This window comes from Cuculus canorus, chromosome 4 (assembly GCF_017976375.1).
Source record: "Cuculus canorus isolate bCucCan1 chromosome 4, bCucCan1.pri, whole genome shotgun sequence".
Lineage (NCBI taxonomy): Eukaryota > Metazoa > Chordata > Aves > Cuculiformes > Cuculidae > Cuculus > Cuculus canorus.
Genome location: NC_071404.1, coordinates 8,414,904 through 8,442,114, shown reverse-complemented (window position 1 = coordinate 8,442,114; position 27,211 = coordinate 8,414,904). Strand labels below are relative to the sequence as shown.

The 27,211-nt window shown below is 41.2% G+C and overlaps 2 protein-coding genes across 6 annotated transcripts in view; one reads left to right on the top strand and one right to left on the bottom strand.

The window, feature by feature from the left end:
• MAEA (macrophage erythroblast attacher, E3 ubiquitin ligase) overlaps positions 1-3,868 on the bottom strand; it is a 47,684-nt gene extending 43,816 nt beyond the window's left edge. The window contains exon 1 of one of the 4 annotated variants that reach the window (XM_054064938.1): positions 3,789-3,868. In XM_054064938.1, coding sequence (XP_053920913.1) covers positions 3,789-3,833 — 45 coding nt within the window. In that variant the 5' untranslated portion in view covers positions 3,834-3,868. Of the gene's footprint in view, positions 1-3,652; positions 3,760-3,788 lie in introns of those variants that run through there. The other 3 variants (XM_054064940.1, XM_054064939.1, XM_009556004.2) reach the window with 3 other exon arrangements.
• A 738-nt stretch (positions 3,869-4,606) lies between these two features.
• The window catches only part of CTBP1 (C-terminal binding protein 1), a 252,000-nt gene continuing 229,395 nt past the window's right edge, over positions 4,607-27,211 (top strand). Inside the window, exon 1 of one of the 2 annotated variants that reach the window (XM_054064932.1) lies at positions 4,607-4,665. The gene's annotated coding sequence lies outside the window, so the exon portion shown is untranslated. The remainder of the gene's footprint in view (positions 4,666-27,211) is intronic. The other variant, XM_054064931.1, reaches the window with a different exon arrangement.

Genomic DNA, 27,211 nt, shown 5'->3' with positions numbered 1-27,211 from the left:
AAAGGCTCGAGGGAAGTCTTATCAATGTGTACAAATACCTGATGGGAAGAGTAAAGAAGACGAAGCCAGACCCCCTCTTAGCATTGCTTAGTTAAGGAACAACAGGCAAAAAGCACAAATTGAAATACAGAAAACTCCATGTAAAAATAAAAAAAGTTTGGTGTTTTTTTTGGTTTTTTTAAATGTATATACCAAAACAGCAGTCAAACTCTAGAATAGATTTGCCTAGAGAGGCTGGAGTCTCCATCTTGGAGATAATCAAGAACATTCTGGACGCTGCCCTGAGCAACCTGGTCCAGTTGACTCCGGTTTGAGGGGAGGCTGTGGGACTCGACAGTCTCCAGAGGTCCTTCCTAGCCTCAGCCATTCTGTGTGCTACAGACTTAAGGCATACACTTAGTAAAATCCTACTCTTCTATCTGTTCCCCACTTTAGCAATCAGGTAAACATAGTATTTTCACAAGAAATTAATTTTTTATTAAACCTGCTGTCAGCATTTCCCTTGCCACAGCTGCCAACAAAAGCAGCCAAACAACAGATCTGAGAAGGTGCTCAAGGATTCTGTGCTTCCACAGCTCCTCTTTTGATCAGCTGTTTTTTAAAGCAGTTGCAGCCCAGCTAAGCCGAAACTCTTGCCAGATGATAATATTTGCACAAGTGATCATTCCTGCTTTCAGGTCTTCCATCTTCCAGTTTTGGGGATCTTACTCCCTGTAGTTTGCTAGCTCAATTTCATAAGTATTCACACTTCCAAAGATATGGATGAATTATCTAGCTTCCTGTCATCACTTGTTTATTAGTGTTTCAGCAAAGAACTACGATAACAATGTTCACATTCATTCGTTTTTACATTGCCAGCTTTCACATTACATGCCCTCAGATGCATGAGAGCAGAATTCTCAATCAGCAGGTTTCTTCTTGAGAGGAAGAATAGCTAGCAACCTTCTTGTCCTTGACAAGGGATTGTAGTAGGGGACAATATTGAAGTACTATTTTGTACACTTAAATTGCTTTGCTAGATTCAGATGAAATTCTATTCACTTCCCTGGACCTGAACTGTTGAAGAACAGCTGAAGCATTTCCACTCCTGCAGCAACCACAATTCAGCTACAGAAAAGGGATTTCCCTTTGCAGTTTTAAGCTCTCTTCCACATGAAAAGCACTCTGTGGAACACACTGTCAATGCAGAGCTATTACACAACTATTATCTAGTGATGTTGGCATGAGGAAGTTACACGGAAGAAACAGGAAGGATATAAATACAAGCTTAAAATCTTTTATTTCACCCGCATCAGGGAAAATCACGAGTGTCCAGAGCTCCAAGAGAAATATCGGAGCTACTGCGGTGCTGGACAAAATTAACAAAATGGTATGTATCCATTTCACACAGTGTTTGAATAAACTGGGAATAAAAATCCACAGAGACCTAGTCCCACAGAGACTTTTAGGTACCTGCTTCCTAATGAACAAAAGGTGACCCAATATCAGCTTACTTTAGTAGACTTTTAGCCTCGGTGTTCATTTCTCCCTGATGTTTTTTTCACCTCTACCACTAAAATGTTTTGATATATGACTCACAGTTAAGAACACTTAAGAGGATACATTCAAAAGATTTGAGCAGACAGTGTTCTGACAGGTTTTCCAAACAATGACAAAAGCTACCAAAGATTACAGGAACAACCCAGAAGTTGAATGGGTACTGGGAAGAATCAATAAACATCACCTTTGCTAGGAAATGAGGAGTATCAATGCAAGGGTGTCTCACCCTCTTACTATTTAGCTTCTGAACTTTACAAACAACATTCCGTTCTCTTATGTATATTTGTGTTAAGATTTTTCAGGGAAGAAGTATGCTTGTGGAAATAAAAGAATTCGTCCAAAATATTCTCTACCTTCTAAATGGCTGGCACTTTGACAATTCATCTTAAGTCACAAGCAGAAAAACAAGAACTCACTGATCCTCACTGCCAGTAATTTTTCAGGAATGTAACAAGTGAAGCTGTGATAACAACTGGAATAAATCTAAAATGCAGCCTTGAGATGATCTTCTTAACTTTAAATGCTTTCACATTCTTCTGGCTGTGGAAAGCACAAGAGCACTCTTTAGAGCTATTTTAAAAGCTAAGCCTGATGCTGTCAGCTTTAGAGTACTTCATGAAGACAGAAAGAAGCCTTCATATCACAGAATCATAGAATGTCCTGAGTTGGACAAGATCCACAAGGACTATCAAGTCCAACTGCTGCCCCTGCATAGGACAAACCCAAAACTCACATCATATGTAAAACGGGAATCAACACTTTGTCTTTCTTCTGTTTAGAACTAAGTACAATGAAACTAGAAGAGTGGAGGACACACACAAGAACACGGCTAGAAAGCCTGCAAAATCAACACTGCAAAGAGCACACAGTACTCAGTGCATGAAAGCAGAGAATGATCTCAGCACAACAGTTTACTTCGCACAAACATCTCCTATAGATGAAAAAAGTTAATACACTGACATAAGAGAGATGTTTAAATAAGCACTTTGCAATAAAGACTCTTCTCTTAGCTCCCTTCTACAGTTATTGCTATTGATGTGATAGACCTACTGTATACACAACACCAGACTTCAAACAAAGGTTGCCATCGATTCCTACGAGCATCATCCTTCCAGCTCAACAATTCTTGGAGGCGATGACCTTAACGCTCACTACCGAGCCCTTCATTTGCTTTACAATACCTACTTCAAGCCAGAGAACGGCTATGCGGTCTTGGGAAAGTGTCACCCTTCAGACAGCCTCAGTACCTTAAACAACACCCTACGCTTTTACCAAACCGTGAGTATCTCGCTTATTTGCATCCAGCCTTTCTCAGTACGTTTCTCCCTTTTTATGATTTTAAACTCATCTCCATCTTCGAGGGGAACCAAGCAGCCAGGGATCCATATTCTGCTGCCACCTCCACTCCCTCCCCCTTTAACACGTCTCCTAACAACGCCACGTCGATGCAGCTCATCCCGTGGGGACCAGCATTTACATCACCCTTCGCCTTCCACCCAGCCCCTCTCCTGCCCCCCCCCCCCCCCCCCCCCCCCCCCCGAGAGCCCCAAATCCCCAGCCTTGCTCCCTCCAACCCTGCTCCTCAGCACGTTCCCCCCGACCAGGGCTTGACCTCCCCTCTCCCAGCTCCTCCAGCTCCCCAGGGTGGCCTGGGAGCCTCCCCCCCGGGCAGAGCCGCGTATCCATAGCATCACAGAACAGCTGGGGTTGGAAGGGACCTTAAAGATCATCCAGTTCCAACCCCCCCTGTCATGGGCAGGGACCTCCCACCAGACCAGGCTGCTCTGAGCCCCATCCAGCCTGGCCTTGGACACCTCCAGGGATGGGGCAGAGCCGCGTATTCCAGGCACGTCCCTCCGCGCAGGGGGGAGGGGATAAAGAGAAGACCGAGCCGCTTTAAGCCCAGACGGAGGAAAAAGGAGCCGGGGTGGCTGCAATCCCTCCCCACGTCCACATTCCAGGGTCTCCCGAGGTTGGGAGCGAGCAGGAACCGGGGCTCGCCAAGCCCTCATCTCCCTCCATCCCCCGCTTAAAGCTACTCCATAAGGGGACGCCAGGCGCTTCCCCCCGTCTCCCCCGTGGCGGGGGGAGCAGCGGGAAGCTCGGCACCCACCTTGAGAGTGGGATACTCCTGCACCTTCAAAGTCATTGAGAGCTGAGCAGCTGATTCCTGCACCGCCATCTTGGATCTAGGCACCAACCACCTCCTCCCCCGCCCCCCCCACCCACCCCGCACCGGAGCTACCTACAGCGCGCGCGGCATGACGGGACAGCAGCGCCTTCCTCCGCCCCATCCCTAATGGCGGCGGGACGAACCAACGCCGATCGCTCCCCCCCTCCCTTACATCCCCCCCCCGCCGCCGCGGTGTGGTACGCTCCGCGGGATAGCGGAAGAAGCGCACAGCGGGACAAGAGCCAATGAAATCCAGTCTTTCGCACGCCCCGCCTTGACACCGCCTTAGAGGTTGAGAAGCCGCTTCTGATTGGTCAGAGGTGCGGAAGGAGGCGTGGCCTCCAGGACGCGCGGACAAATCAAATAGAATGACGGCAGGCAAGTAGGCGGAACTTTTTGGGGGTGATGGACAATCAACCGCTCAATCGCCATAGAAAGGGCTTTCCCATCTCCCAATCAGAATCCGCGCTAGGGCTCAGTAGACGGGACCTAAAAGTAAATGCTGAGGGTGACTTCAAACGGCCGTTTTAACACACAGCTCCCCCCCACCCTCCGGGGTGTCCGGGAACGGGGATGCCGGACGAGGGGGAGTGGTCTGAATGAAGGGCGTGGTCTAGAGTTGTGGGTGTGGTCTATGGAGGGGGCGTGGTCTACCGAGAGAAAGTAGTCTATGGGGCGGAACTTGCTATGCAGGGGCGGGACGCGCGCTGATTGACAGGTGTCTCAGCCAATGGTGTCGCGCCTCCTACTGACGGGCAGGGAAAGCAGCGAATGGGCAGCGCGCGTGGCGCGGGTGGGCGGGGCAAAGGCGTCCCGGTGTGTGGCTGTGTGTATATTGGCCGGGGAGGAGACGGGGGTGGGGGCCGCCCCTAGTAAGTTCCGCGGGGAGGAGAGTGTGAGTGAGAGTCAGTGAGGCGGAGGCGGCGGGAAGAGGTTTAAATAGCGGAGACAGCGTGAGTCCCATTCCCCTCGGCTCCCTCTCCCGGCCGCCCTCCCAGCTGCGGCTTCTCTGCCCCGACCCTGGCAGGGGAGGCGGGGGCAGCTCGCTCAACAGCTGGTTGCGCCTTCCCCGCGGGGGATAATGGGGAGGGAGGGGGGGCGGCTTAGCCGCCCTTCGGCCCTGCAGGAGCGGTGCCCGAGCGGCAGCTTCTCCCGCCGGCTCAGTGCCCTTCTCCCCACGGGCCGGGTGGTGCAGCCCCGCCGCTCGCTCGGGGGGTGGGCACACACACAGCCCTCCCGCCCCCATCACCCAGAGTAGCCTTGTAGCCCTCCGGTACTTTCTTAATCCCCCCGTGCCCCCCCCCCCCCGATTGAACATGCAGCCCCCGGACCCCAGTCTGCCCTCGCAGCCCCCCAGCTGCTCTCCCGTCTGAATATACAGCCCCCAGCTGCCCTCGCAGCCCCCCGTGTCCCCCCCATCTGAACATGCAGGCCCCCCCCCCCAGCTGCCCTCGCAGCCCCCTGTGCCCCTCCCACCCCCGACTGAATATGCAGACCCCCGGCTGCCTTCGCAGCCTCCCACATCCCCCTGTTTGACTATGGAGTCCTCCCCAGCTGCCCTCGCAGCTTCCCCCCTCTGCCTTCGAAGCTCCCCGTGTCCTAATAGGCAGCCCCCCCGGCTGCTTTTGCAGCCCCCCGTGACCCTCTGTCCGGATATGCAGCCCCCCGTGCCCTCCCGTCTAAACATGTAGCCCCCCCCCCCCCCCCAGCTGCCCTCGCAGCCCCCCGTGTCCCTATGTCCGAATATGCAGCCTCTCCAGCTGCCCTCACAGCCCCCCGTCCCCCCCCCCGGCTGATTTCAAAGCCCCCAAAGTTCGAATGTGCACCCCCCCTCCTCCCCCCCCAACTGCCTTCGAACCCCCCCGTGCCCCTCCCGGCGGGGAGAGGGGCTGCAGCTGCCTCGCCCCCTGTCCTCACTCCCCGATGCGCCGTAAGTTTCGCGTAGCACTTTCCCACTTCGGGGGTTTCCTCCTCTTCTCGCACCCCCCTTTCCTTCTCGCGGTCGGTTGGGTTCGCGGGCGGGGTCTGGATGGAGCTGCGGAGCTCTGGGCGCCCTCGAAGGGCTCGGTTGTCGGGCTGCCCTCTGCTCAAGTCCCCGCGAGCGCTCTGCAAGGAGCTGGTGGGCGGTAAGGTGAAAAGCACTGGTTTAAATGAGCAATAATTCTTCCACCGAGCTTGCATGAGTGTTCCCCTTTTTTAAAGGGAGCCTGATCCTGCAGACCTGCTCTACTTGTGTGTCTGAGGCAATAAAAACACTCTTTGAGTATTTAATCCTCTGGCTATTGATATGAAACCTACTTTCTTAATAATACGTGGAGGGCAGTGCCTGGATTCATCCGTGACGTGTGCTGTCCTCTTTTAGTACCTACATGAAGCTTTTCACTATGATTTTAAGACTTTACCGAGTGAGATGAACGGCAATTTGTCAGACCTTGAAGCTCTAAGGTTTGCAGCATAACAGTAAGAAAGTGGACACGCTGATCAGGAGCTGAATGAGCAGTGATAAAAACTTTATTGTTGAAGTCTGCGGCAAAAGTTCTCTTTCTCAGTGCAGGCGCTTGCAGAGTTGTGAACAAGCACACGTAGGTTTGAGGCAGTTGGCTGTTGTGGTTTGAGGCTTTAAAGAGACCCCCAAAACTGTACCCTTTAATAGTCACAGTGGTTTTTGCTGTCTTTCCTAAACTTTGTGGTTGTATTATTTCTGGTCCGCAGAAGACCTTAGGAAAATAAACACAAATGTGTTTCGTCTTCCTAGATGAAACTTACATGGTTTAACTTACATGGTTTGACAGACCAAGTTGTATTTAACAAGTGTGTTTCTTAGAGTACTCGGTAATATTATTTATTTCCAGGGTGTATAGGCTACATTGCACTGAGAACATCTATCTGCCACCAAGGGCTGGGGGTAAATAAAAGACAATGTGTGAAGTCATGTAGCAGAATGTTAGATTCTCTTCAGCCTTGGCCTGCAAACTATTTACTAGTGTTTATTTTCAGCTGCCCTGGCATTCAGCCTGGTACTGACCATAATCAGTAAATGTATACCTAAACATAAATTGCCAAGCCCACACCAGGTGCAAAGCCTTTGTTTAAAAAGTATATTAGTAAAAACATTTGTGTTAGTTACACCTGGGATTAACATTCATGTCTAGACACGATCTTGGGGCCAGATTCTGCAAGAGGCTATGTGTAAGGAGTATTTTGACTCCATTTAGGCTCTGTGCAGGGAATGCTTCACCTGAGCTTGTCAAGTTGGGAGAACTGAAAGCTTAGCTCGATTGCTGTTTTATTTACAAACGTTATTATGTGGCATTATAAATTCTTCATGTTGTTCCTGTTTGTCTTAAATATTCTGTAAGCTAATATTTAGAAGGAAGTTTGCTGTTCAATATTCCATGTCATTGGTGGTACTGAACAACTTGAACTTGGCATACTTTAACTCTTTAGGACTATAGGGACTGAAGAAGTGTGGCTTTCTATGTAGTTTACCAAGTCATATATGTATTTGTCAAAAGAAACTTAATTGCAATAGATGAAATGCTCTATGACAATGTAGTAACTAATTTAATGTAACATAAATATTCTAGGGATACAGGTTGTGCGCTGAGACTACATCTGTCTTTAAACTGGGGAATTATTAGTGAAGGTTTGTCAGGCAGTAGTAGCCAAAGTTAAAGGGTTTGCTGAATGGAACAGATGGCCAAGCAACCATCATGTCGAGAAAACAGCATGTATTCCGTGTATTCTTAGTTTAACACAAGAGGGAGCATGTCTAATCTTTAACCTTTAAATATTGCAACTTCAGAGAGGAAGCTTTAAGTGTTGAGTGTCAGCTAATTTATGTTCTAGACTCCATCTGCAAATATTGATACAACCTATGCATATTTCTGGCAAGTTTTCAACTTTAGGTTGCAGCTGCTGATTTGTAACATAAATGTTGACATGATAAATGTGGAGATAAGAATTAAGCTAATGATCTTTTTAACTTGTTAGAATCTGTAGTTTCCTGCTGAATTTAACAAAAGATTTACAGTTATTGTTATTCCTGGGCATGGTTATTTATATACAGGGGGTGTACTTTGTTCTTTAATATTAGGTTAATAAATGTCTTCTGCTTAACCTACCATACAAAGCTATAAAGCTGAGGCTTAACTTAATTAAATTTAGTTTAATTACCAATATAACTTTGCTTTTATAGTTTTTATAAATTATACTGCTTTATTTTTAAATAGGAAATACAAAGTTGGATCTACTAAGGTTTGTTTACTGTATTTTGTTTATTTTTCATTGTCCCCTAGTGGTGCAAATGGAAGAATAAAAACCAGCTTCCATTTTGTGTTTCTTGGCATTGTCTAGTTGAATCCTAATCCACCAGTGTTTGTCCTCATTTAGTGCCTTATTAATGTGAATTAGCAATTAGTTAAAATTAAGCAGTGCATACAGTGTACTCCAAAGCTTTCGGAGAACCTTACTTATTTGACAGTATCTTAAAAGTGTTTCCAAAACTCTTCTGCTTTGCTCCAGATTAATGATTAGAGAAAAGTGTGTCTACAAAAGTGTCAAACGTTGCATGCAAATTCTCTGTCTTTTGTAAACATAAATTCTCTGTCTGTTACTCAGTAGAGCAAATCAGAAACCTTACTGCTCTGGTTCCATGTGCTGAAGAAAACTGCCGTGGATTGGGATTTTATTACGCTTCTCTCTCCTCTTTGTGGACATTCTAACCTCTGTGCCAGGGTGGCAGAAGCAAATGTATCTTCATCATTTCTCATTTTAGTAGGCAAGACTGGTGTAAACCAGTGCTATAAAGTCATACGTTGGATCAGGTGGGAACCCAGGCTGTCCCACTGGCCCAGCTCTCCTGCCCTGAGCAGGTGGATGGTGATTGTACTGTCCATCTTATAATGGAGAAGTAGAAGCCTTCTCTGTGTTCTTCTGATGAATTATGATGTTTATGAAATATTTAGGACCTTACCTTTAATCTACATTATTTTTTTCTTCCACATAATAGCGGAAATTTTGGTATTTAACAACTACCATGCACAACATGGACAGAATATGGTGTTAATATCAAAGGAGCTCGTCTCAATATGCCAAGCAGCTGCCTTTGTAAGGAAGAAATGCAAGGTGACCTGTGCTAATATTGGATACCTTGAGACAGATAGTAAGTGTTAGGACTTCTAGAAGGTAATGAGGGTGAGACAATTCTTACTGGGGAATTTATTGCTTTACTGAGTTATTCACAGCAACCAAGCAGTTCTAATGGATTGCTCCATTCTAATAGATGCTACTTGATTTTATCTAATACATATGAAATAGAACAGTGGAGTGAGAAATTCCTAGAGAGCAGAGGGACACATTTTGATGGACAAGTGTTGATAGACCGGGTTTTGTAAGGATAACACGAGCTGCCTGTTGTTTGGCTGTTCCGTATCGGTCAGAGGGGACAAAACTTCCGCTTAGGTTTTCTTGCCTAGCAGACTTGGGCTGTTACACAATTTTTACTTTTAAGGGAATATTTTTACTTTACAAGTAATTAAAATATGACTGTGTATTTATTTTTTGGTATTGTAACTTTAAGCTTGTAACTGAAAAGTATGTTAGTCTATCTGGCTTTTGTAAATAGGCTGGAGAATTTGGTGGCTTTATTTCTGTATCTGAGAGGAAATTACCAGGAGTGTAAAACCCCAACAAACAAAACCCAGCGATTAACAGAAGCAGGAGAGATTGCCCTGATGTGCCACAGTTTAGACTGTGCTTCTAAAGTAGTAATTGCAGATCAAACGCTTTGTTTTCTTATTTTAGCGTAATTATAGGGACAATTTCCTTATCGGGGAAAATGTAGATGCACTCAGCAATCGAGGTTACAAAGTTGCCATAAAGGATTGGAGTTGAGACCTCGATAGAGGCCAGTGTCTGAATCAGCTGTGGGAGCAGGCGTTTTAGTATCTTGGTTACTGATCTGGTACCTTTCATGCAGTCCAGGCGTGTAAAAGTTATTTAGAAATTATTCCCTGTTTATGCAAATCAGTTTTCAGGTGTCAAAATATTTATTAATTTGCTGTAATTAAAAAAAAAAAAAAGGGCGGGGGGATGGCAAAATCCACAAGGTAGATCAAATTCCTGTGAAGCCTCATTTAAAGATGAAAAGTTGTATTTGCATAAAATATGACTTGCTGATAAAGTGCCTACAGTCCTGTAACTTTCTCAGTGGTCTAAATGGATGCTTTAACATGCAAAGGGCATGGGGGTTGCCTATGAGTAATTTTTTAGCCATGAACAATTGTTTTTTTTAGGCTTCCTGAGTTACAGCCCCCTGAAAAATGGAGGGGTTTGGGCAGAAAGTGCTGACCCAGCCTTAACTACAGAGCAGTGCGCTGCTGCAATAATTGTCCAGGCAGTGTTTTCTGCTTTCCTGCCATTGTCCTTTCCATTCCTTTAATTCATTCAATTTTTAACTTTCTCAAAGTTTGCCTTTATTTCAAGCCCATGGCGGGTGTGGAGGGGGCAGAGGAGTGGGGCTGTCAGAGTCGCATGGACTTGTTAATCTCAGCCTGATCTTGTCAGTAACAGCAGAGCAGAGGGAGAGCAACTCCGGCTGGGGCAGCGCTCCAAAGGTTTGTCTCTTATTTTTCTACCTAAATTACGTCTTCGTAGCAAACTATTTGGCATGCGGAGCGTTGTTCGCGATCTGTAGATTCCCTAGTTGTGAATATGTGTGGGTTTAGCCGCGTTGTTTGTTTGCAAAAGGAGAGGTTTTGCCTCTGTGTGTGCCGGAGAGAAGCGAGTGTGTGCTGCGATCGGGGAGACGCTGAAGAAGAAGAAACCCTGTTGGTTCTCCATGCAAATGACCGCTTCGGTTGTAACAAAAGCCTTGATGTTGGGCTTGGAAAAATGATCTGACAGTGTAACAACCCCAGGCCACTTTCGCCATGTTTTTGTTTATTCATGTTTCATTCCGTTTGCCGTAGCTATCTCGCAGATGTTTCCAATCTCACTGTTGTTGTTGTTTTAACACCGTTGAGCCTTTTTGGAGTTAGCAAGAAAACGTGTGAAAGAATGTTAACAAAACAGAGAGGTGTTGCAGATGTTTATACTTTAGTTTCGCCTGACGGGGCTGGCAGAGGGATCCTGTGCATATGAAGGAACGTAAGAAGCATCTGTTTTAACTGCCGAGCCTGTAATTTCGAAATGTGCCCATTGTAACTTGAATATTAGCATAAAGAGCTGAAGCGAGCACGTTCCCAGTGCCGTGGGGTTGGTCGAGAGCTCATTTGTTTGCTACTGTTTTTGAAAACCAAGCAAAAAAAAAAAAGGCGAGGAAAAGGAAAGGAATATCTGTGACACAACATGTATGCTCCTAGATAAACTCCTGCCATCTCAGAGTGCCTTTAAATATTTGAACAGCTTCTGTTAAGTCAAATAAAATTGGTTACCATGAGAAACAAAAAAGTCTAATAGAATAGTTGAGCGCACTAATGAAAATCCCAATGTAAGATTGTTTCAGAATCATTCCAAGAATTGAATTGGACAGAAAATCTTTTCAATAATAGGCACAGTAACACATTTAAACATTTTTAGCTTCTGAGATCCTGGAAAACAACACACACTGTACTGAAATAGCAGAGGTGGATGGTATGTTATCTTACGGTTGCATAAATTGAAATGTAATTGTCTACTAATGATATTAAAATCAGCCTAGTTTTAGGATTTTATGCTTGTTAAATGTATCAAGGCATACACAAATAAAATCTTAGATCTTAAAGGGCAATGATTCAATGTCCGGAGCCAGTGGTTAAATCAGATGTGGTAACTATGGTGAGAGGTAAAGTTACTTAGCTTCTTGCAGACCACGCATATGTGGATTTCTTTTCATATAATGGAGATTAAGGAGAAAAGGATTAGAAAATCTAAAGAGAAATTTTAAACAGGAGACCTGTAGCCTTCCTCTGGGAATTAACACTGAGGAGGCTTTTAGAACAGAGGCAGGGTGGAAGTAAACAGTCCTTTGTAATATATACTGATGATAATTCTAGAAAGGAATTTTTCTGGTTGGGAATATCAACAGCGACTCGCACACAGAGGAATGAAATCAATCCTCTCCATATTAAAATAATCCTCCTACTGCAATGAAACAAAATCAGAACCCAGCATAGGTGTTTACAATACCCAGTGATAGCATAAAATCAGATAGTCTGATAGTCTGCATTAACTCATTTTAGGTTCTTGCAGAATTAAGCAATATTGATTTATTTGGATTGCATAGCATTCTGATTTTTAAGCATGTTTATGGCATGTATTTAGGTTTTTTTTTAAAACTTCAAGGATGGTGGTCATACGAAGTGGAAAATAAAATCAGATCTTAATGTTCTAGCTGGTAAATATTGGGGGAGTTTGAACTGCAGCCAAAGGGACTCTGACCATGTTTCTGATGTTCCTTGAGTTGAGTGGGTTCAGCATTACCCTGGGCTTTTTAGGGAATAACTTCAGATTATGCTGATAGCTCAGAGGGATATGGGAATGATTGTTGCACTTGCATATGGAAATCATATGTTTCGAGAGAATCACCGGACGTACTAATTAGTATTAGCTAATTAGTATTAGCTATTTGGAATACTTAGGAAACAGAAAGGGGAGAGACGAGGTTCAATTTCCAGTGCAGAGGGGCCATTTCCCCATAATAATGAAGAGAACATTCGCTGTTAGAGTGCAGAGACATCTTGAGGGTATGAAGATGTTGATTTCCAGTAATAGAGGTTAAAATGTACTGGGGTTTTGGCAGTGTATTAGAAGCATCTTTAATAAAATATTTCAAAGTTTTGAGTCTCCTTAGGTTTTTTCCCTTCCTGTCCCCAGCCCAACAGTGGTTGAAAAACACTTGTCTTATGACAAGTCCACAGGGAAACTAGGAGTTTGTCATAGTCTAGACACTTGGTGATAAAACTTTAAGGTGTTTATGGATTTGCTAGGAAACACCTAGCTTTTTCTGGGTCATAATCCCACACTTTCCTTCCTCAGATGTTCCAGAAGTGTGTTATCAGATACCTGTTTAAGAGGCTGCATTCACTACTACAGTGCAGCAGTGTGGGTTAAACCTGTGAATGGATTGTACGCTTTTGGCCTTCAGGCAAAATGATAAAGAATAGACTCAATAGCAATGTAATTCACATCCATTACAAATTGTTTACATGGTAGAAATCATCAACTCAAAATGTATTAATTTTTTTGTTTTAAAATTGTCATTTATTAAAAACTCACTAATTTTATTCTGCCCTAATAGAGAAGAAGAAGAGGAGGAAAAGGAAATCCATTGCTACTGTTAGTGGACAGCATTTTTCTTTTTTTCTTATTGTTGGAATTGACATTTGAATGGAATGGTACATTGTTCTTGCATCGATAATGGATTATTATTTCAGAAGAAAATTTTTATTTATGTAAAGATTGCTATTGTAAGTGGTAGCAGAAGGCTTCCGTAAACTACATCAAAATTCAGCTATAGCTATTGACATGTGAGAATTCCATTGTTCAATATATTTTGAAATTGTTTTATAATTTGTTTTTTTATTAGATTGTACTATATTTAAGAGTGATATACTTGATATTTAGGGCATAGGACAATGTACAACCTAACGGATAAAACAGTGGAATTGGAGCAAATTGTGCTTTCCTTTCTTTGCTGTTGGATTAGGGCAAGTCAGGTCATGTTTCTCTTTTCCATCTACAGAGGGGTACAGTGGTCATTCCTTTTCAAAGTACTTCAATATCTACTGATGAAATTTCAAGACAAGCACTGCTTTGTCTTACAGCAGCACATGTGACCAATGGATGGTGGATACTCACATAATATTTGCATCAAAAGTCATTAAACATGAAAAAAATTAAATCACTAGTGATTTGGTGATAAAGTGCTTCCAGAAAGAAAGCTCAGGGACAGTGCTGATGGGGTATTTCCAGACTGGTGTTGCTAATTTAGAAGTTCTTTAGGTAGCTGAACATCAGCTGGCTGGTTAGTGCCTTGTTGTTGAGTAGACAGATTATCAATTTCAGTTTTAAAATTTTGAACAAAAGGTGGGACTTCACTGGCTTGTTCAGTTGTTCTGTTGGGCATTGACTTGTTCAGTTGTTCTCTTGGGATTCAGCCAGAAGTGTAGTTTTTGGCAGCATCTTAGGTTGTTGCAAAAAAAAAAAAAAAGAAATCTCCGTTTTCCAATGCCACTATTTACATTGGTATCGGAGAACCTCTGGCCTTCTTGATTATATTTGTAAAATATAAAAATGAAGATATAAAATATGAAAAAAAAAATGCAAGATTGGGAATTCCAGTGCAAAGAGCAACATTTGTGCTCATTCTCAAAGAGCTGAATAGTTTCGCTTAAGTCAATGGGTTTTCAAGAATACAGTTTACCGTATTTATCTTGTTGTTCTTTTGCGTAGTCATGGACGTTCTCCAATGCAAAGCGTAGTCTGAGGTGTTCTAAGATCATTGAGATGTTTCTCACTCTGTTTGCACGTTACATGCAGCTCTGTAAATTTGTTTCAAGTGCAATGTAGGGTGTATGGGACAGCTTAATGCTGAAAAAGTGTGAAACAAAGCATAGAGAGAATTAAGAGTGGGCTGTGGGCCTTTACAGGTTACTCATTGCAGTTCCCAATAAAGCTTATAATTCCCGATAAAGCTTATCATTCATGACTTGCCAAGGCCTGAGCTGTTTAATCAGTTGTCAGAGAGCAGAGGTTGAATGTTAAATTTGATTATAAAATATAAGAAATCATATTTTGAAGTACCAATTTCCATAGTTTTCTTCATATGTTACTCCACTTCAGTTTTCCAATAGTACCTTTGTCTTTGTAGGTAGCAGAGTCAGTATGTTATTACTGAAAATGGCCATTTCTGTTTTCTGTTCTTGGATATAGCTGAAACAGCCCCAAACACTTCTAAAAATGTACTTTTATTTTGTTCAAAGAACAAGATTTTATTCAAAAAAGAACTGCTGGAGAAATTTGTTTTTAAGATTCTACAGTTTCCCATTTGACAGGAGTATTTTTCTTCATCTGGAGAATAAGCCAATATGGCTTAGTTTGTAAACTTTGTTTATACAGTGGTATTTTCTGTCTGCACGCTGCCTGGAATATGTCTTAGCACATAAGTAATAGGATAAATAAAAGTTTTTGTATCCAAACAGCTTCTGTTTATATTTCTCAGTAAGAGAAGTGTGTGTGCGGAGAAGGATTCTTTTAGCTTTGAGAAACTGGAGTGGATACTCTATCTCGTAAATTATGTCATTTGTTAGCTTGGTAAATCTTAGAGCATCAGCTACATGACAGCTTCCCTTTAGAACAGTAAAGATTAGGTGGGGTTTCTGTGGAAATCATTATAACTTATGCTATGTTGTTAATGTATTTCTCTGCCTTTCTCAGATAACTGTGCTTGGATCTTGTAGAGGAAGGTTAACCAGTGAGAGTGGTGTGAACTGGTTATGCCTGTGCAAATTGGAATATCTTCCCTGCATTTTGCAAGGCAATAGTGACAGTTTGAAAGCTTTTGTATGCCCTCTTTTGTAGATCTTTCATCATTTCCCTGCTTTGCTTCCTGACATGCCTTCAGAAAGAGTAGAGCATGACATTTATATCTCCTCTTACACTGTCAAATGTATGTGTGCGCCCTCTTCTTTTTTGGTGCTTTGTTTATGCTGCACTGTGACAGACAAGCAGAGATGGAAGTTGATATTTAAAGAATATCTTATTCTGAGTACTTTGGATCTTTTTTTTGAACACGCACTCTTTTTCACCCTCCATTTCTGCAGTGAGGGAGTGATATCATTCTGACTTGTCCATGTAAGTGATGTGGATTTGATCTAACACAGTATATCATTCCTCAGGCCCTCCGGTAGAAACGGATGTGAAAAATAAAGTTCATGATACACCTCAATGGGAGTTAAGAGAGAAGGTTACCAGTGGAGTTCAGACTGCAAGACAGTCAAGGAGATGTTACACTTGTGTTGTTGTGCATGGGTTGATAGGTCTCCCCAAATGCTGGCACAGAAATTTAAGAAAAAGTCCTACGTTTAGGGTCAAAGTATCTGCGAAAGATTCTGTGGAGAAGAAAATGCTATTTCCCCTTCTACTCAATAACTGTGGTACAGGAAATTGATTTTGCAGATTTTTTTCCTGGGAAGTCAGTTTAAAGAAAGTAAAGATTGCGGTAGAGTCATTGCACTATAAAAGTGAAGCAGACGAAATCCCTTAATCTATTGAAGATATACTGTATTACTTTCAGTCCATCATTGTTATACTGGTGAAGATGTCAAAACTAAGGTGATGTGTTCATGCCTACAGGAACAATTAAAAATGTAACTGTTCTGATCGTGGCATCACTGTATCAGTATAAATACAATTGCATCCTGATTGCATATGATGGTTTCTGGACCTTCCTGATAACTGTTTTGAATAAGGTTTAATTAAGTCTAGGTCACATTGCTTTTTAACTTCAGTGTCCCTGCCCACCCTCTTAAGGGAGGAGTTAACCTGTGGCAGTGCTAAAAACTTGTACAGAAAAGATCACCTGCTCCTGCTTTGAACGGGGTCAAGCAGTATAGATGCGTAGAGAACAAGAAGTTAGCAGTAGAGTGCTTAAGTTGTGAGAATAGATACTTTCAAGTTTATAATTAGCATTGTAAAGCAAAATTAGTCAATCCATAAATAAGTACGGCAGACGCTTTAAGCACTTTTTAATGTTATTCTAACATTTTTGCAATTGATTTTCAGCTTTTTTCGTTTGGTATTGGACTACACGTTATTGTTTTCAGTATTTTTGTTTGGTTGATAGTGTTTTGCCTCACAGTAGTGTGGTCTAAAGGTGTGTGTGTGTGTATATGTTTTGATTTAGAGCCCATTGGTGATAACTTTTGTCTGCTAGTCACAAGTTTTCCAGAAATGCCCATAAGATTTTCTGTTCCTTTGGATATGCTTCTAGATGGAAAAATGTCTATGTGTAGGGAACTATGTCAGTGTATCAGGGAAGGCACAACAGTCTGGTCTTGAGGTGATTCATAGATTGTGATTGTCCAGATCCATCTTGGGAGAACCAGATAATCTATTAGCAAGCCTGAAGATCTAAGTGTGTGTTTTCTGGGTGTAGGAGTACATAGGGTAAAATGCTAAACTGACTCTTCTCCTAGCATATGGGCGGTATCACAGAATCATAGGATGGTTTGGATTGGAAGGTACCTTAAAGATCATCCAGTTCCAATCCCCTGCCATGGGCAGGGACACCTCCCACTGGATCAGGCTGCCCAAGGCCCCATCCAACCTGGCCTTGAACACCTCCAGGGACGGGGCAGCCACAACCTCCCTGGGCAACCTGTGCCAGTGCCTCACCACTGTCATTATGAAGAATTCCCTCCTTATGTCTAGTCTAAATCTGCCCCTCTCCAGTTTATACCCGTTCCCCCTCATTCTATCTCTACAAGCCTTTTTAAAAAGTCCTTCCTCAGCTTTCTTATAGCCCCTTCAGGTACTGGAAGGTTGCTGTAAGGTGTCTTCGAATCCTTCTCCTCTCCAGGCTGAACTCCAACTCTTTTAGCCTTCTTTAATAAAAATTATGAGTACAGTATTGAGAGTTTCTCAGTGTGTTTATGTTCACTTCTGTCTCAAGAAACAACATGTGTCAGCTGTTTTCTATCCCAGTGCTTTGATTTTTGCAGGCATTTTTCTGTTTTCATAAGAATGATGAATCAGAGTATTGTCAGCTGGAGATGCTCAAATTTTATTGTTGGGAGACCAAGATCTTTTCTAGTGTTTTGAGAAGAGGCAGTGACATATTCTGGCACTTGAGAGGTAAGGTTGAAGTGTACAGAGCACCACACAAACTACTTGTGTTCCAGGAGTAGTTGGAAAAGCTGAACTGGTGTCATTTTCAGGATGTCCCTTCTAAGTGACGGGCATTTCCATAATGTTATTTACTGGGAAGTTTGACAATGTCATAATTGGAAATTAATAGTTGAGGGGAAGTGTTCTGGACACGAAACAGTAACTGGTTTAATATCCAGTGTCAATTCCTCAACTGTTCCTTAAAGTATTTCTCCTTCATGACACTTCTAATAGCTTTGTGTTATAAGAAGTGGGGTTTTGTTTTGTACAGTCTTAACTGTAATTTTCAGACTGAGGTAACTTCATATCCCGAAAGATGTTGTCTTAATTTGATCACTTGTCTTTAAACTTTGATTAATAAAATATGTTACTGTTTACCGTCTTTGTTAGTGGATTCACAGGGGGCCTTTCTGGAGGCACAGCATTAATTCGTAGGAATATGGCTGCTGTAGTTTCAGCATGTTTTCCTAAATTCATAATCGAGTTAAGAATGGTCTAAATTGGCAATAATCAAGTTTGTATAGTTCTAGAAGAAGTTATTGTGTGTCAATGTATACCTCCAGTTGCTATGAAGGCTTTTTTTTGAGCTAATGGTTATTTATTGTAAGTACAGAAAGTCTTTTATGTTAGTAGGCTGTTACCTAATGGTAATTTAAAATGACAGTTGCTATCGTTGCAAATGGTAACCATTGAATATGCAATAAAAACATGCAAAGCAGACTGTTAGCTGCAAAGTGGCTAAAAATATGCAGTGCAGATATTAATTTGTCCTATCATCTTGAGAAGTTAGCCTATGTTAAAGAGACTATCCGGTGATGTATTTTTCTCTGAGATTAGCATTTTTTTTTTGCAGTTATCAGTATCTGCATGTGCTTTAGGGCCTTTAAATGAAAGATGTAATGTAAACAATAAGTATTATAAAGATCTGATAACTTCAATATGATTTTTTAAGAGGTATTTATAGAGTTCTGGCTTAGCCTTGGTGCACTCTGGTAGCAAAAATCTTATATGTTTCAGCTTGAGATTGTAGTAAAAATTTAATTTAGAAATAGAGTTATTGCCCAGCTACTTGCCAAAAGAATCCATTTCACTTTATACTAATGGCTGCATTATTTAGTTTCACTGCTGTGAAAGTTTTACACAGTTTTCAGCCTGATTCAGTATTTTTTCAGATTGGTGTTGACATTGATATCCAAACTGACAATAAAAATAAAAAGAGTAGGATAAGGCAATAGATTATAATTCAACATTCCTTTTCTGTTAGTTTTTCAACATCTGGATATGTACCTCTGGATAGGATACTTAACTTGAGATTAAATGAAAACAGAATTTAATTTACATTTTAAATGAAATAAAGTATTGGTGCATTAACTATCACTATACAGGAAAAAAGAAATTGCCTTTTGTTATGCGCATACTGATTCTCTAAGGAAGAATTTAGTTCTTTCATGAAACCATTATGAGTAATGAAACTGGTAGATATACAAGATTAGTAATATATGGGGTTCTAACAATTATGTGAAGTGTCCAAGGAAGTGTTTTCTAGAAATATTTTCTTGTCAAATGCCGCTTTATCCCTTAAGCGCTATGAGTGCAGCTTGTCAGCAGCATGAAAAAACATCCTGTCCCTCTTCAGTCTTGCTACCAGAATAAATAAAATTACATTCATCCAAAAATATTTTACGTTGTCAAAGACAAATGTGCCGTGACAATTGGCAGTTATGTCCCAGAGCAGACTTTGTGATGAAGACTTCTCTCTTCAGCGTTGACTCTTGAGTAATTAGGAAGTTTATGCTAAGTAAGCATCAAGGAGAATTCCTGCTACAGTTCTTGTGTGGGAAAAGAATTTGTCATGTTGCCAATCACAAAACCCAGATCCAGAAGTCTGGAATTTGCATTGATGGGCCAAAAGCTTCCATTGTTTGAGTTTTCAGAGGTCCTGGTACAATAAAAAAAAAAGTTCTGAGACATCTCTGTATTCAGATGTCTCAGAATTCTGCAAAATTCTGTGTGAGATTGATCTGTGTAGAATATATATATTTAGCTTATTTATAGTACCTTATTAAAACTAGTTACAGATCAGTTTTCTGTTCTGCTGGATGCTATGTCAATCTAAAAAGAAAGTGTATCCCTGAGGAGTCTGTCAGAATATGAAACAGGAAACGGAAGATGGATTCACACAAGCTGTATTTGAATAACTGTGACTATTAACAGAAAGTTCTCTGCAAGTGTGACATGTGGTGCAGGTGGATTAGTGATGCTTGCTTGGAAATACAGTGGTTAAGCTGAGCTGATTGGAAGTGTGAGGCTGTTGTTCATGGGCACTTGTGGGCTAAATGAGAGAGTGCAGGGAAGGTGATGATAGACTGTGGTCTCAAATATCTGCTTTTTTGTCATACCGGTAAGTAAGAAGGTTCAGCCTTGTCAATGTTTGTGTACTCAGTAGAGGCTTTGAGAGGAATGTTTCAATGGATCTTTCTGCTCCTTTAGAGAAACAAGTGTCCTACAGTGAGTTGCGTAGTCACCTGATGATATGTATGATCCTTCCTCTTCTCTAGAGAAAACGACATCTTCTCACCAACTTCTTTTAGTGCTAGAGCTCTAAACTTTATCGTCTTTCAGCTTCTCCGTTCCACGTGGTGTGAGGATTGATCGCTTCCTAAGACCTAATTCCTATTTCAGCAGAGGAGAAAATCCATTGTCTGCGCCTGGAAATACAGTTATGCATTCAAATAGTGAGAGTTGGTGCAAGATGTCCTCTCCATTGAGAATTCTTCTCTATTTGCTTTTTGCATTACTTTTATCTAGTTGCTGAAACTGCTTTGCTATTTGGAAATCCCTTTCCTGGAGAGAATAAGTTACGTAGATTATAGAGCAGAAGGGAGCGTGAGAAATGCCACCTTGTTTTTGTGGCTGCTGTTTGACAAACTAGATATGATTCCTTTTTACTGTTCTCTTTGATTGAGGATTACAATTGCAAGAAGATTTGAAATAAACTACTAATCGTTTGTGTTTACTTATTTTTCCTTTCTATACGCAAACTTCTAAAGAAAGATTTCATTGATATGGATTGTTTGGAGATGTATGTGTTATAGGATCAATAATGTAATAAAGCATTTTGGAGACAGTTGTGCTTAATATGAGATGTTATGACAGGTGTCTCCCAATGTGATGTTAAAGAAAAGGTTTGGGATTGACCTAAACATTTCTCTCTATTCTTGATTTGGGAAGGGGGAGGAGAGAAGAGGGTGGAAGGAAGACTGAACACAGCCAACTTTGTTGCACTTCACTTGCAAAAGCAGAATAAACAAAAAAGGGATGCTGTCAGTTTTCAGTTCTCTTTTTCAGATGTGGACCATCTTCATTGTGGGACATAGCATCCATGTGGGTTGTGTAAAGAATTATGCTCTGATATTCAATTGCTAAACATAACTTTTTTACTTTTAGCATTCAGAGTGAGCTCTGAAACAAGAGGAGAAGAAAGGGATTTTTTTCCTTCCCTCACCTGGTTTTGGGGGATGAGCTTCATACTTGATTTTGTTGCATTAAAACTGCCATTACATGTAGTCCTAATTCCAGATCAAATTCAGGAAGATGGTTGGTTGTGGGCATGCACTTTAGTCAGATCTGTGCTTCTGTTGGGAAAAATACTTTTTTGGTGAGGAATTTATGCTGGAGAGCCTTACATTCTTTGGTCACTGAAAAAAATAAGATGAACACTCAGATGTTCCAAAAGTTTGTTACAAGACTCTGATACCTCAGAAAGGGTTTGGAGCTTCTTGCTGGCATGATTGCTGCTTTTATGATTTATAGATCTCCGTGCTTCAAAATAACAGTAAGGAAATCTGTGATTTAAAGATGACATAGAAGTTGTATTGTTCTGGATTGAGTTTATTGTATAAAACTATTGTCATATCTGGTACTGATCGAGTCATAGGTTAACTTGATAGTCATATTTATATGGTGTTTCTAGCTTTCTGTTTTGTTTTGTGTGGTTTTAATGGATTTGGATTATAGATGATGGACTACAAAAATGACATAGACCTGAAACATGAGGCAGTAACTGCCACCTCTCTCTTATATTTTAGCTCTGCAGCACACTACCAAGCAATATAAAACATTGTTAATATCTGACTTGTATTTAGGCTCTTTGCTGGTACTGTAATGACTCATTCCTCCTAAAGCTGAATGTTATTTTTTCCTTTTACTTCTATTGAAATGAGTAGGGATAATCTCGGCAATCTAGCAAGATTGTCTTGTAAGTCATGGTATGGCCAAGTGATCACTAGGATGAAGTTAAGAATAATTCCTTTAGGATTCCTTCGTATTCCTTTTCAGTTTTATTTTGAAGAACAAGTCTTACGAGGAGTGGCTGAGAGAGCTGGAGTTGTTTAGCCTGGAGAAGAGGAGGCTGAGGGGACACCTTATTGCTTTCTACAGCTGCCTGAAAGGAGGTTGTGGAGAGGAGGGAGCTGGGCTCTTCTCCCAAGTGACAGGGGACAGGACAAGGGGGAATGGCCTGAAGCTTCGCAAGGGGAGGTTCAGGCTGGATATCAGAAAAAAATTCTTCATGGAAAGAGTCATCAGCCACTGGAACTGCCCAGGGAGGTGGTTGAGTCACCTTCCCTGCAGGTGTTTAAGGAACGGGTGGATGAAGTGCTTAGGGACATGGTTTAAGGGAGTGTTAGGAATGGTTGAACTCGATGATCCAGTGGGTCCTTTCCAACTTGGTGATTCTGTGATTCTATGATTTTACTAAAGTTGTTTTGGTTTTATACAACCAGAAATAACTTCTGCACTTTGCTTTCAGATGTGTTTTCTGATATTGCCTGTTAGTGTCCAAAAATATAGGGCTGAATATTGATGAAAAATAGACTGGGATGTTAAAACATATTGTTTTACAGAGAGTCTGGCTGACAAAGTCCTCTTCTCAGACAGAACAGGCAATAATTAAACCTATTATTTAGAGATTTCAATTTTGACCTAAGGTTTGGAAATGATCTACAAAAAAAAGTGTGCGCTTTTGGTTTAAAAGAAACTTTGACACTTTTTCTATTTCTGTATGATGGATTTCTGGAAGTGTTATCTCATAAAATAACAGCTGCTCTCAGCTTTTATTTGGGTCAGGTGTTTTTATAATACAGCACGTTTAATGTTTAGACAAAATTAAGGAAATTAATTTGTAATTGAAGAAATGTCTGTGTCCCCTGCTGGAAAGACTAGTATGGCTGGAGTGAGGGACGTGTGAGCTCCCAGCCAAACGTGAATGTGGAACTGAAGCTGTATATGTTCGTTTATAGTTATTGGTTTCCATCAGTATGAGTAACTTAGGGTAAGGGATGGGGAGCAGTGGAAGTAAGAGAGTGTTTGCCAGTGTGAGCAAAAGCATCTGGCTTGTCACTTTGTTCATGATTTTGTCACTGAGACCTACTGATAAAATTGTGACATGTTATTTCACCTCTGATGATGTTGATCTTGGCTAAAATATTGAGACCAAAGAAACCTTTCGATCTCTTGTGTTCAGCTTTTTAAAATGTTTGTTTGGCATGGGGTTGTTCAAGGATTCTTTCAAGATTTTGTTTTGTTTCATGGTGCTCCATTTTACGGTGGATTTCATTGCCTATAGCAAGATATAAATAATATTAAATTGTATTAAACTTTGTTAAATTTTAAATTAAATTGTATTAAATTGTCATGTAGTCCCAAGTCTTGGAAAGCCTGACTTGGAAGGGGGAATAAAAGTACTGATTAGAGTTTAATCTGAAGAGAAGGTTACTAAGGGTAGGCATAACAGTTTCCAGGTGTGCAGGAAGTTTTTGTAGCATTATGGTGGAGAGTACAAGAAGTAATGCCAGCTGTATCCTGGGCTGCATCAAAAGAAGTGTGGCCAGCAGGTTGAGGGAGGTGATTCTGACCCTCTATTCCTCTCTTGTGAGACCTCATCTGGAATACTGTCTGATTCTGGAATCCTGAACATAAGAAGGATATGGAGCTATTGGAGCGGGTCCAGAGGAGGCTACAAAGATGATTGGAGGGCTGGAGCACCTTCCATCCGAGGACAGGCTGAGAGAGTTGGGGTTGTTGAGCCTGGAGAAGAGAAAGGTCGGAGGAGACCTTATAGCGACCCTCAAATACCTGAGAGGCCTACAAGAAAGCTGGAGAGGGACTGTTTACAAAGGCTTGTAGTGATAGGACCAGGGGGATGGCTATAACTTGGCAAGGGGCAGATTTAGACTAGACGTAAGGAGGGAATTCTTCATAATGAGGGTGGTGAGGCCCTGGCACAGGTTGCCCAGGGAAGCTGTGGCTGCCCCATACCTGGAGGTGTTCAAGGGCAGGTTGGATGGGGCCTTGGGCAGCCTGAGCTAGTGGGAAATGTCCCTGCCCATGGCAGGGGGAGTTAAGAACTGAATTGTCCTTAAGGTCTCTTCCATCCCAAACCATTCTATGATTCTATGATGGTGGACTTGGATCACGGCAAGAGAGAGTCAGGCAGACTGAACTTTGTTAAAATCAAACAATTTTTTTTAGGCACAATGATACAGAAACTCTGGGATCAGCTGCCTGGAAATCCTACACAGTCTCCGATATCTGAGACCTTAAGCTCCAGTTTAGATGACTTCTGTCAGGAATGAGAGAAGTATAGATGATCCGGGCTTGGGAAAGGAGCGGGCCAGATGACCTTTTGAGCTCTCTCTTCCAGTTTCTTTTTCTGTGAACCTAAGAATAGACTAGGACACCATGAAAAGTTTCAGTACCTCTCACTATTTTCTTTTATTGTGGTTTTTAATGAAAGGGATATAACTGCAAGTCAGCGTTTTTTGTTTGCTTGTTCGACATGTGTATTCTTGGGCAGCTAACTGTCAGCATTAACTAGCACGTTTAACTACTTTCCTGTATGAAGCTGCAAGTACTATATGCTGTTGGTTAGTTTGCTAGGATTCCAGTTGTCTGTTTGTTTCCCAGTGTTCTTTATTACTTTCTAATGTATGCAAGGACATTAGTATGCGGCTGTTTAGGAGTGCCAGTCAATGAGTTGGTGGGATCTGTGTTTTGTTTTTTGTTGCTTTTGAAAAAATCTCTCTTCAGAAGGTGCCAGCTTTTCCTATTTTGCAATTTGGCTTTAAAGATATGAGACGCGGCTCTGGAGTGTTTTCATCCTGTGGGTTTTTCAGTCTGGCGTGGCCTGCTATTTTATGAACTCACTGAGTGCGTTTGTGTAAATGCATATTCAGCCCTCATGAGTTTATTCATGACTATATCGCTAAAGCATTTGGGAATTCATTATGTTCATGCTTCCATGTGAATGAAGTTGTTTTCTCTGAAAGTGGAGTTTTTAAAGAATTTTCTTCTTAACTTCCAAAGCTGTTTGACCTACTGTTATGTAATTGTGCAGTTACTACTTATGCAATAAAAGCTCAGCATTTGCATACTGTCTTGTTCAGCCACATTGAGACAGCTGAATCTCCAGGAGAAATTGGTGGGAATTCAGATGCATGGAGCAGGTTCCACTCTCACTGTCTGCACCCTATCACGCTGTGCATTTCTGGATGTGTTTGAATCCCTTGAGTATTTTTTTGGGGCGGCGTGTTCCTCCCCTCCCATCCTGCCAAAGACAAATGATTAATGAAAAAATCTTAGTGCCCTCCTAGCATAGAAAGGAGACTCTTGAAGAGAATGACTCTATTTACTGTTTAACCCCAAACCTGTGCCCCAAAGTTTGATGATTAGATTTATCTGGTTTTCATCTATAAGGGTAATTCTGTCCACAGTTTTAGAGCTGATGGTTTTATTTGGGTCATGTCATAGTGTGTCTGAACCAACGACTCAAATTATGCTGAAGAAACAGTCACTTTTCTTTTATTCTTCATGTCCCAAATGAGTATTTTGTGAGATTGAATTAAGTTGGATCTTGAGAGAGGCCCACCTGCAGAAATACTCTGATGAAATTGGTCAAATGAACTTTTAATAAAAGCAAGCACACAGTAATGACTGTGTTTTTTTATTTAAGGTTTTATATCTATTGAAAGTTTGTACTCAAGATACCTTTTTTTTTTTACAGCAGATTTGCTTCAAAAGTGTCTGGATGGAAATCCATTCACTAGCTATTTTTAAAAAAAATCAGACTTTTGATGTGGAAATACTTAAATGTTAGACTGTGCAGTTTGAACTGTTCATTAGGTTTAATAACACTGTCTCCCAGACTGTTTTCAGTGGCTGATTGGCAGCTAAACTCTTAAGTTTCACTATAGCAATGAATTTTTTTTTTCCTCGTGCTCTCAAACCTGGTTCTTTTTTGCTCGTCTGTTTCTCAGGGTGAAATTCTTGAAAACTTCCTTTTGGATGATTTGAAGAACTGTCTGCTTTCTGTTGCCAAAATAGCCCATGGAAACATGGCAGTACTTTATGTGGTTCTGAAATCGAAGCAAAGCTGTGTGGAATGTGCTACGTTAGTATGGCAGGGACCGGGATTTGTATGGTTGCTCCTAAATTAAAACTGATTTATGCCCACAGAAGCTACTAAAGCTTCTAAGATCTTATTTTTTTTTCTTTTTCTTTCCCCTCTTCTTTACTTTGAGATTTCCACAGCAGAAAATATGCTTCTAGATATCCAAACAGGTGAAACCACTTACCCAAGACATTTTAAAGATAAATCAATAGATGGTCTGGTATCTTCTCCTGGAATCATGTGGCTGTTCTTAGCAGTCTGTGCAAGTTCAAAACTGGATCTAGGCTTTTTATCTTGTATTCTGCTGAGGGCTGGTGTGTCCTGTTGATCTCACTTGTTATTACAAACTGCACTCTAGATCAATGTAAGTGGGACTGTTGCTTGAAAATTGAGGTCCCATTAAGTCTACTACACTGTATTTTACATTCCTGTCTGGCTTGTTTGAGACAGTGTCTCTGTGTTGTAGTTGTAAATTTCTGATGATCATTAACATCAAATAGAAAACAAAATAGGTAAATATTGCACAAAGAAATTATATTAAGAAATTTTTGTGCAACTTTTGAAGTAGTTTGGCCCCTATAATATATGTTAGACTATCAGAATGATTTCTGAAATCTCCTCTATAGAAAGAATTTATTTAAAATAACTTTAACCAGAATAATATCTACGTGGTATGACTTGGTGATGTATTTTTTTTGTTACTTTTTATATTGCAGCTGGATCTCCTTATATATTAAAACCTAACCAAGAATGTATCTATCTATTAACTGAATCTTAAATTATAGCTTAAATTGTTTCACTCCTGTTCTGGAGAAGCTGGAAAACAGAATTTGCAGGCTGTTTTGTAAATGTCCTTGCATGTTGTAATTTAAAATAATGAGTATCTCATTGTATTACTAGAATTACTCATAAATTTACATTCCTTGTTTTTCATTTGCAGTGTCTACATTGCTACAGGGAAATTGCAGGTCCAAGTATGCTGAGTCTCAGAAACACTTATTAAGCTTTCTTTTCTGTGATTAAAATTTGTCTAATCCCCAAGTGCATTAAATTCAGGATTGAACATATATTTTAATAAATATCTTTTCATTTTTTGGAATAAATGAAGAATACTTTAAATAGTATATGAGAACCTTTTGTAGTTTGAGCATTTGGAGTACATAATCATTGGATGCTGAGAA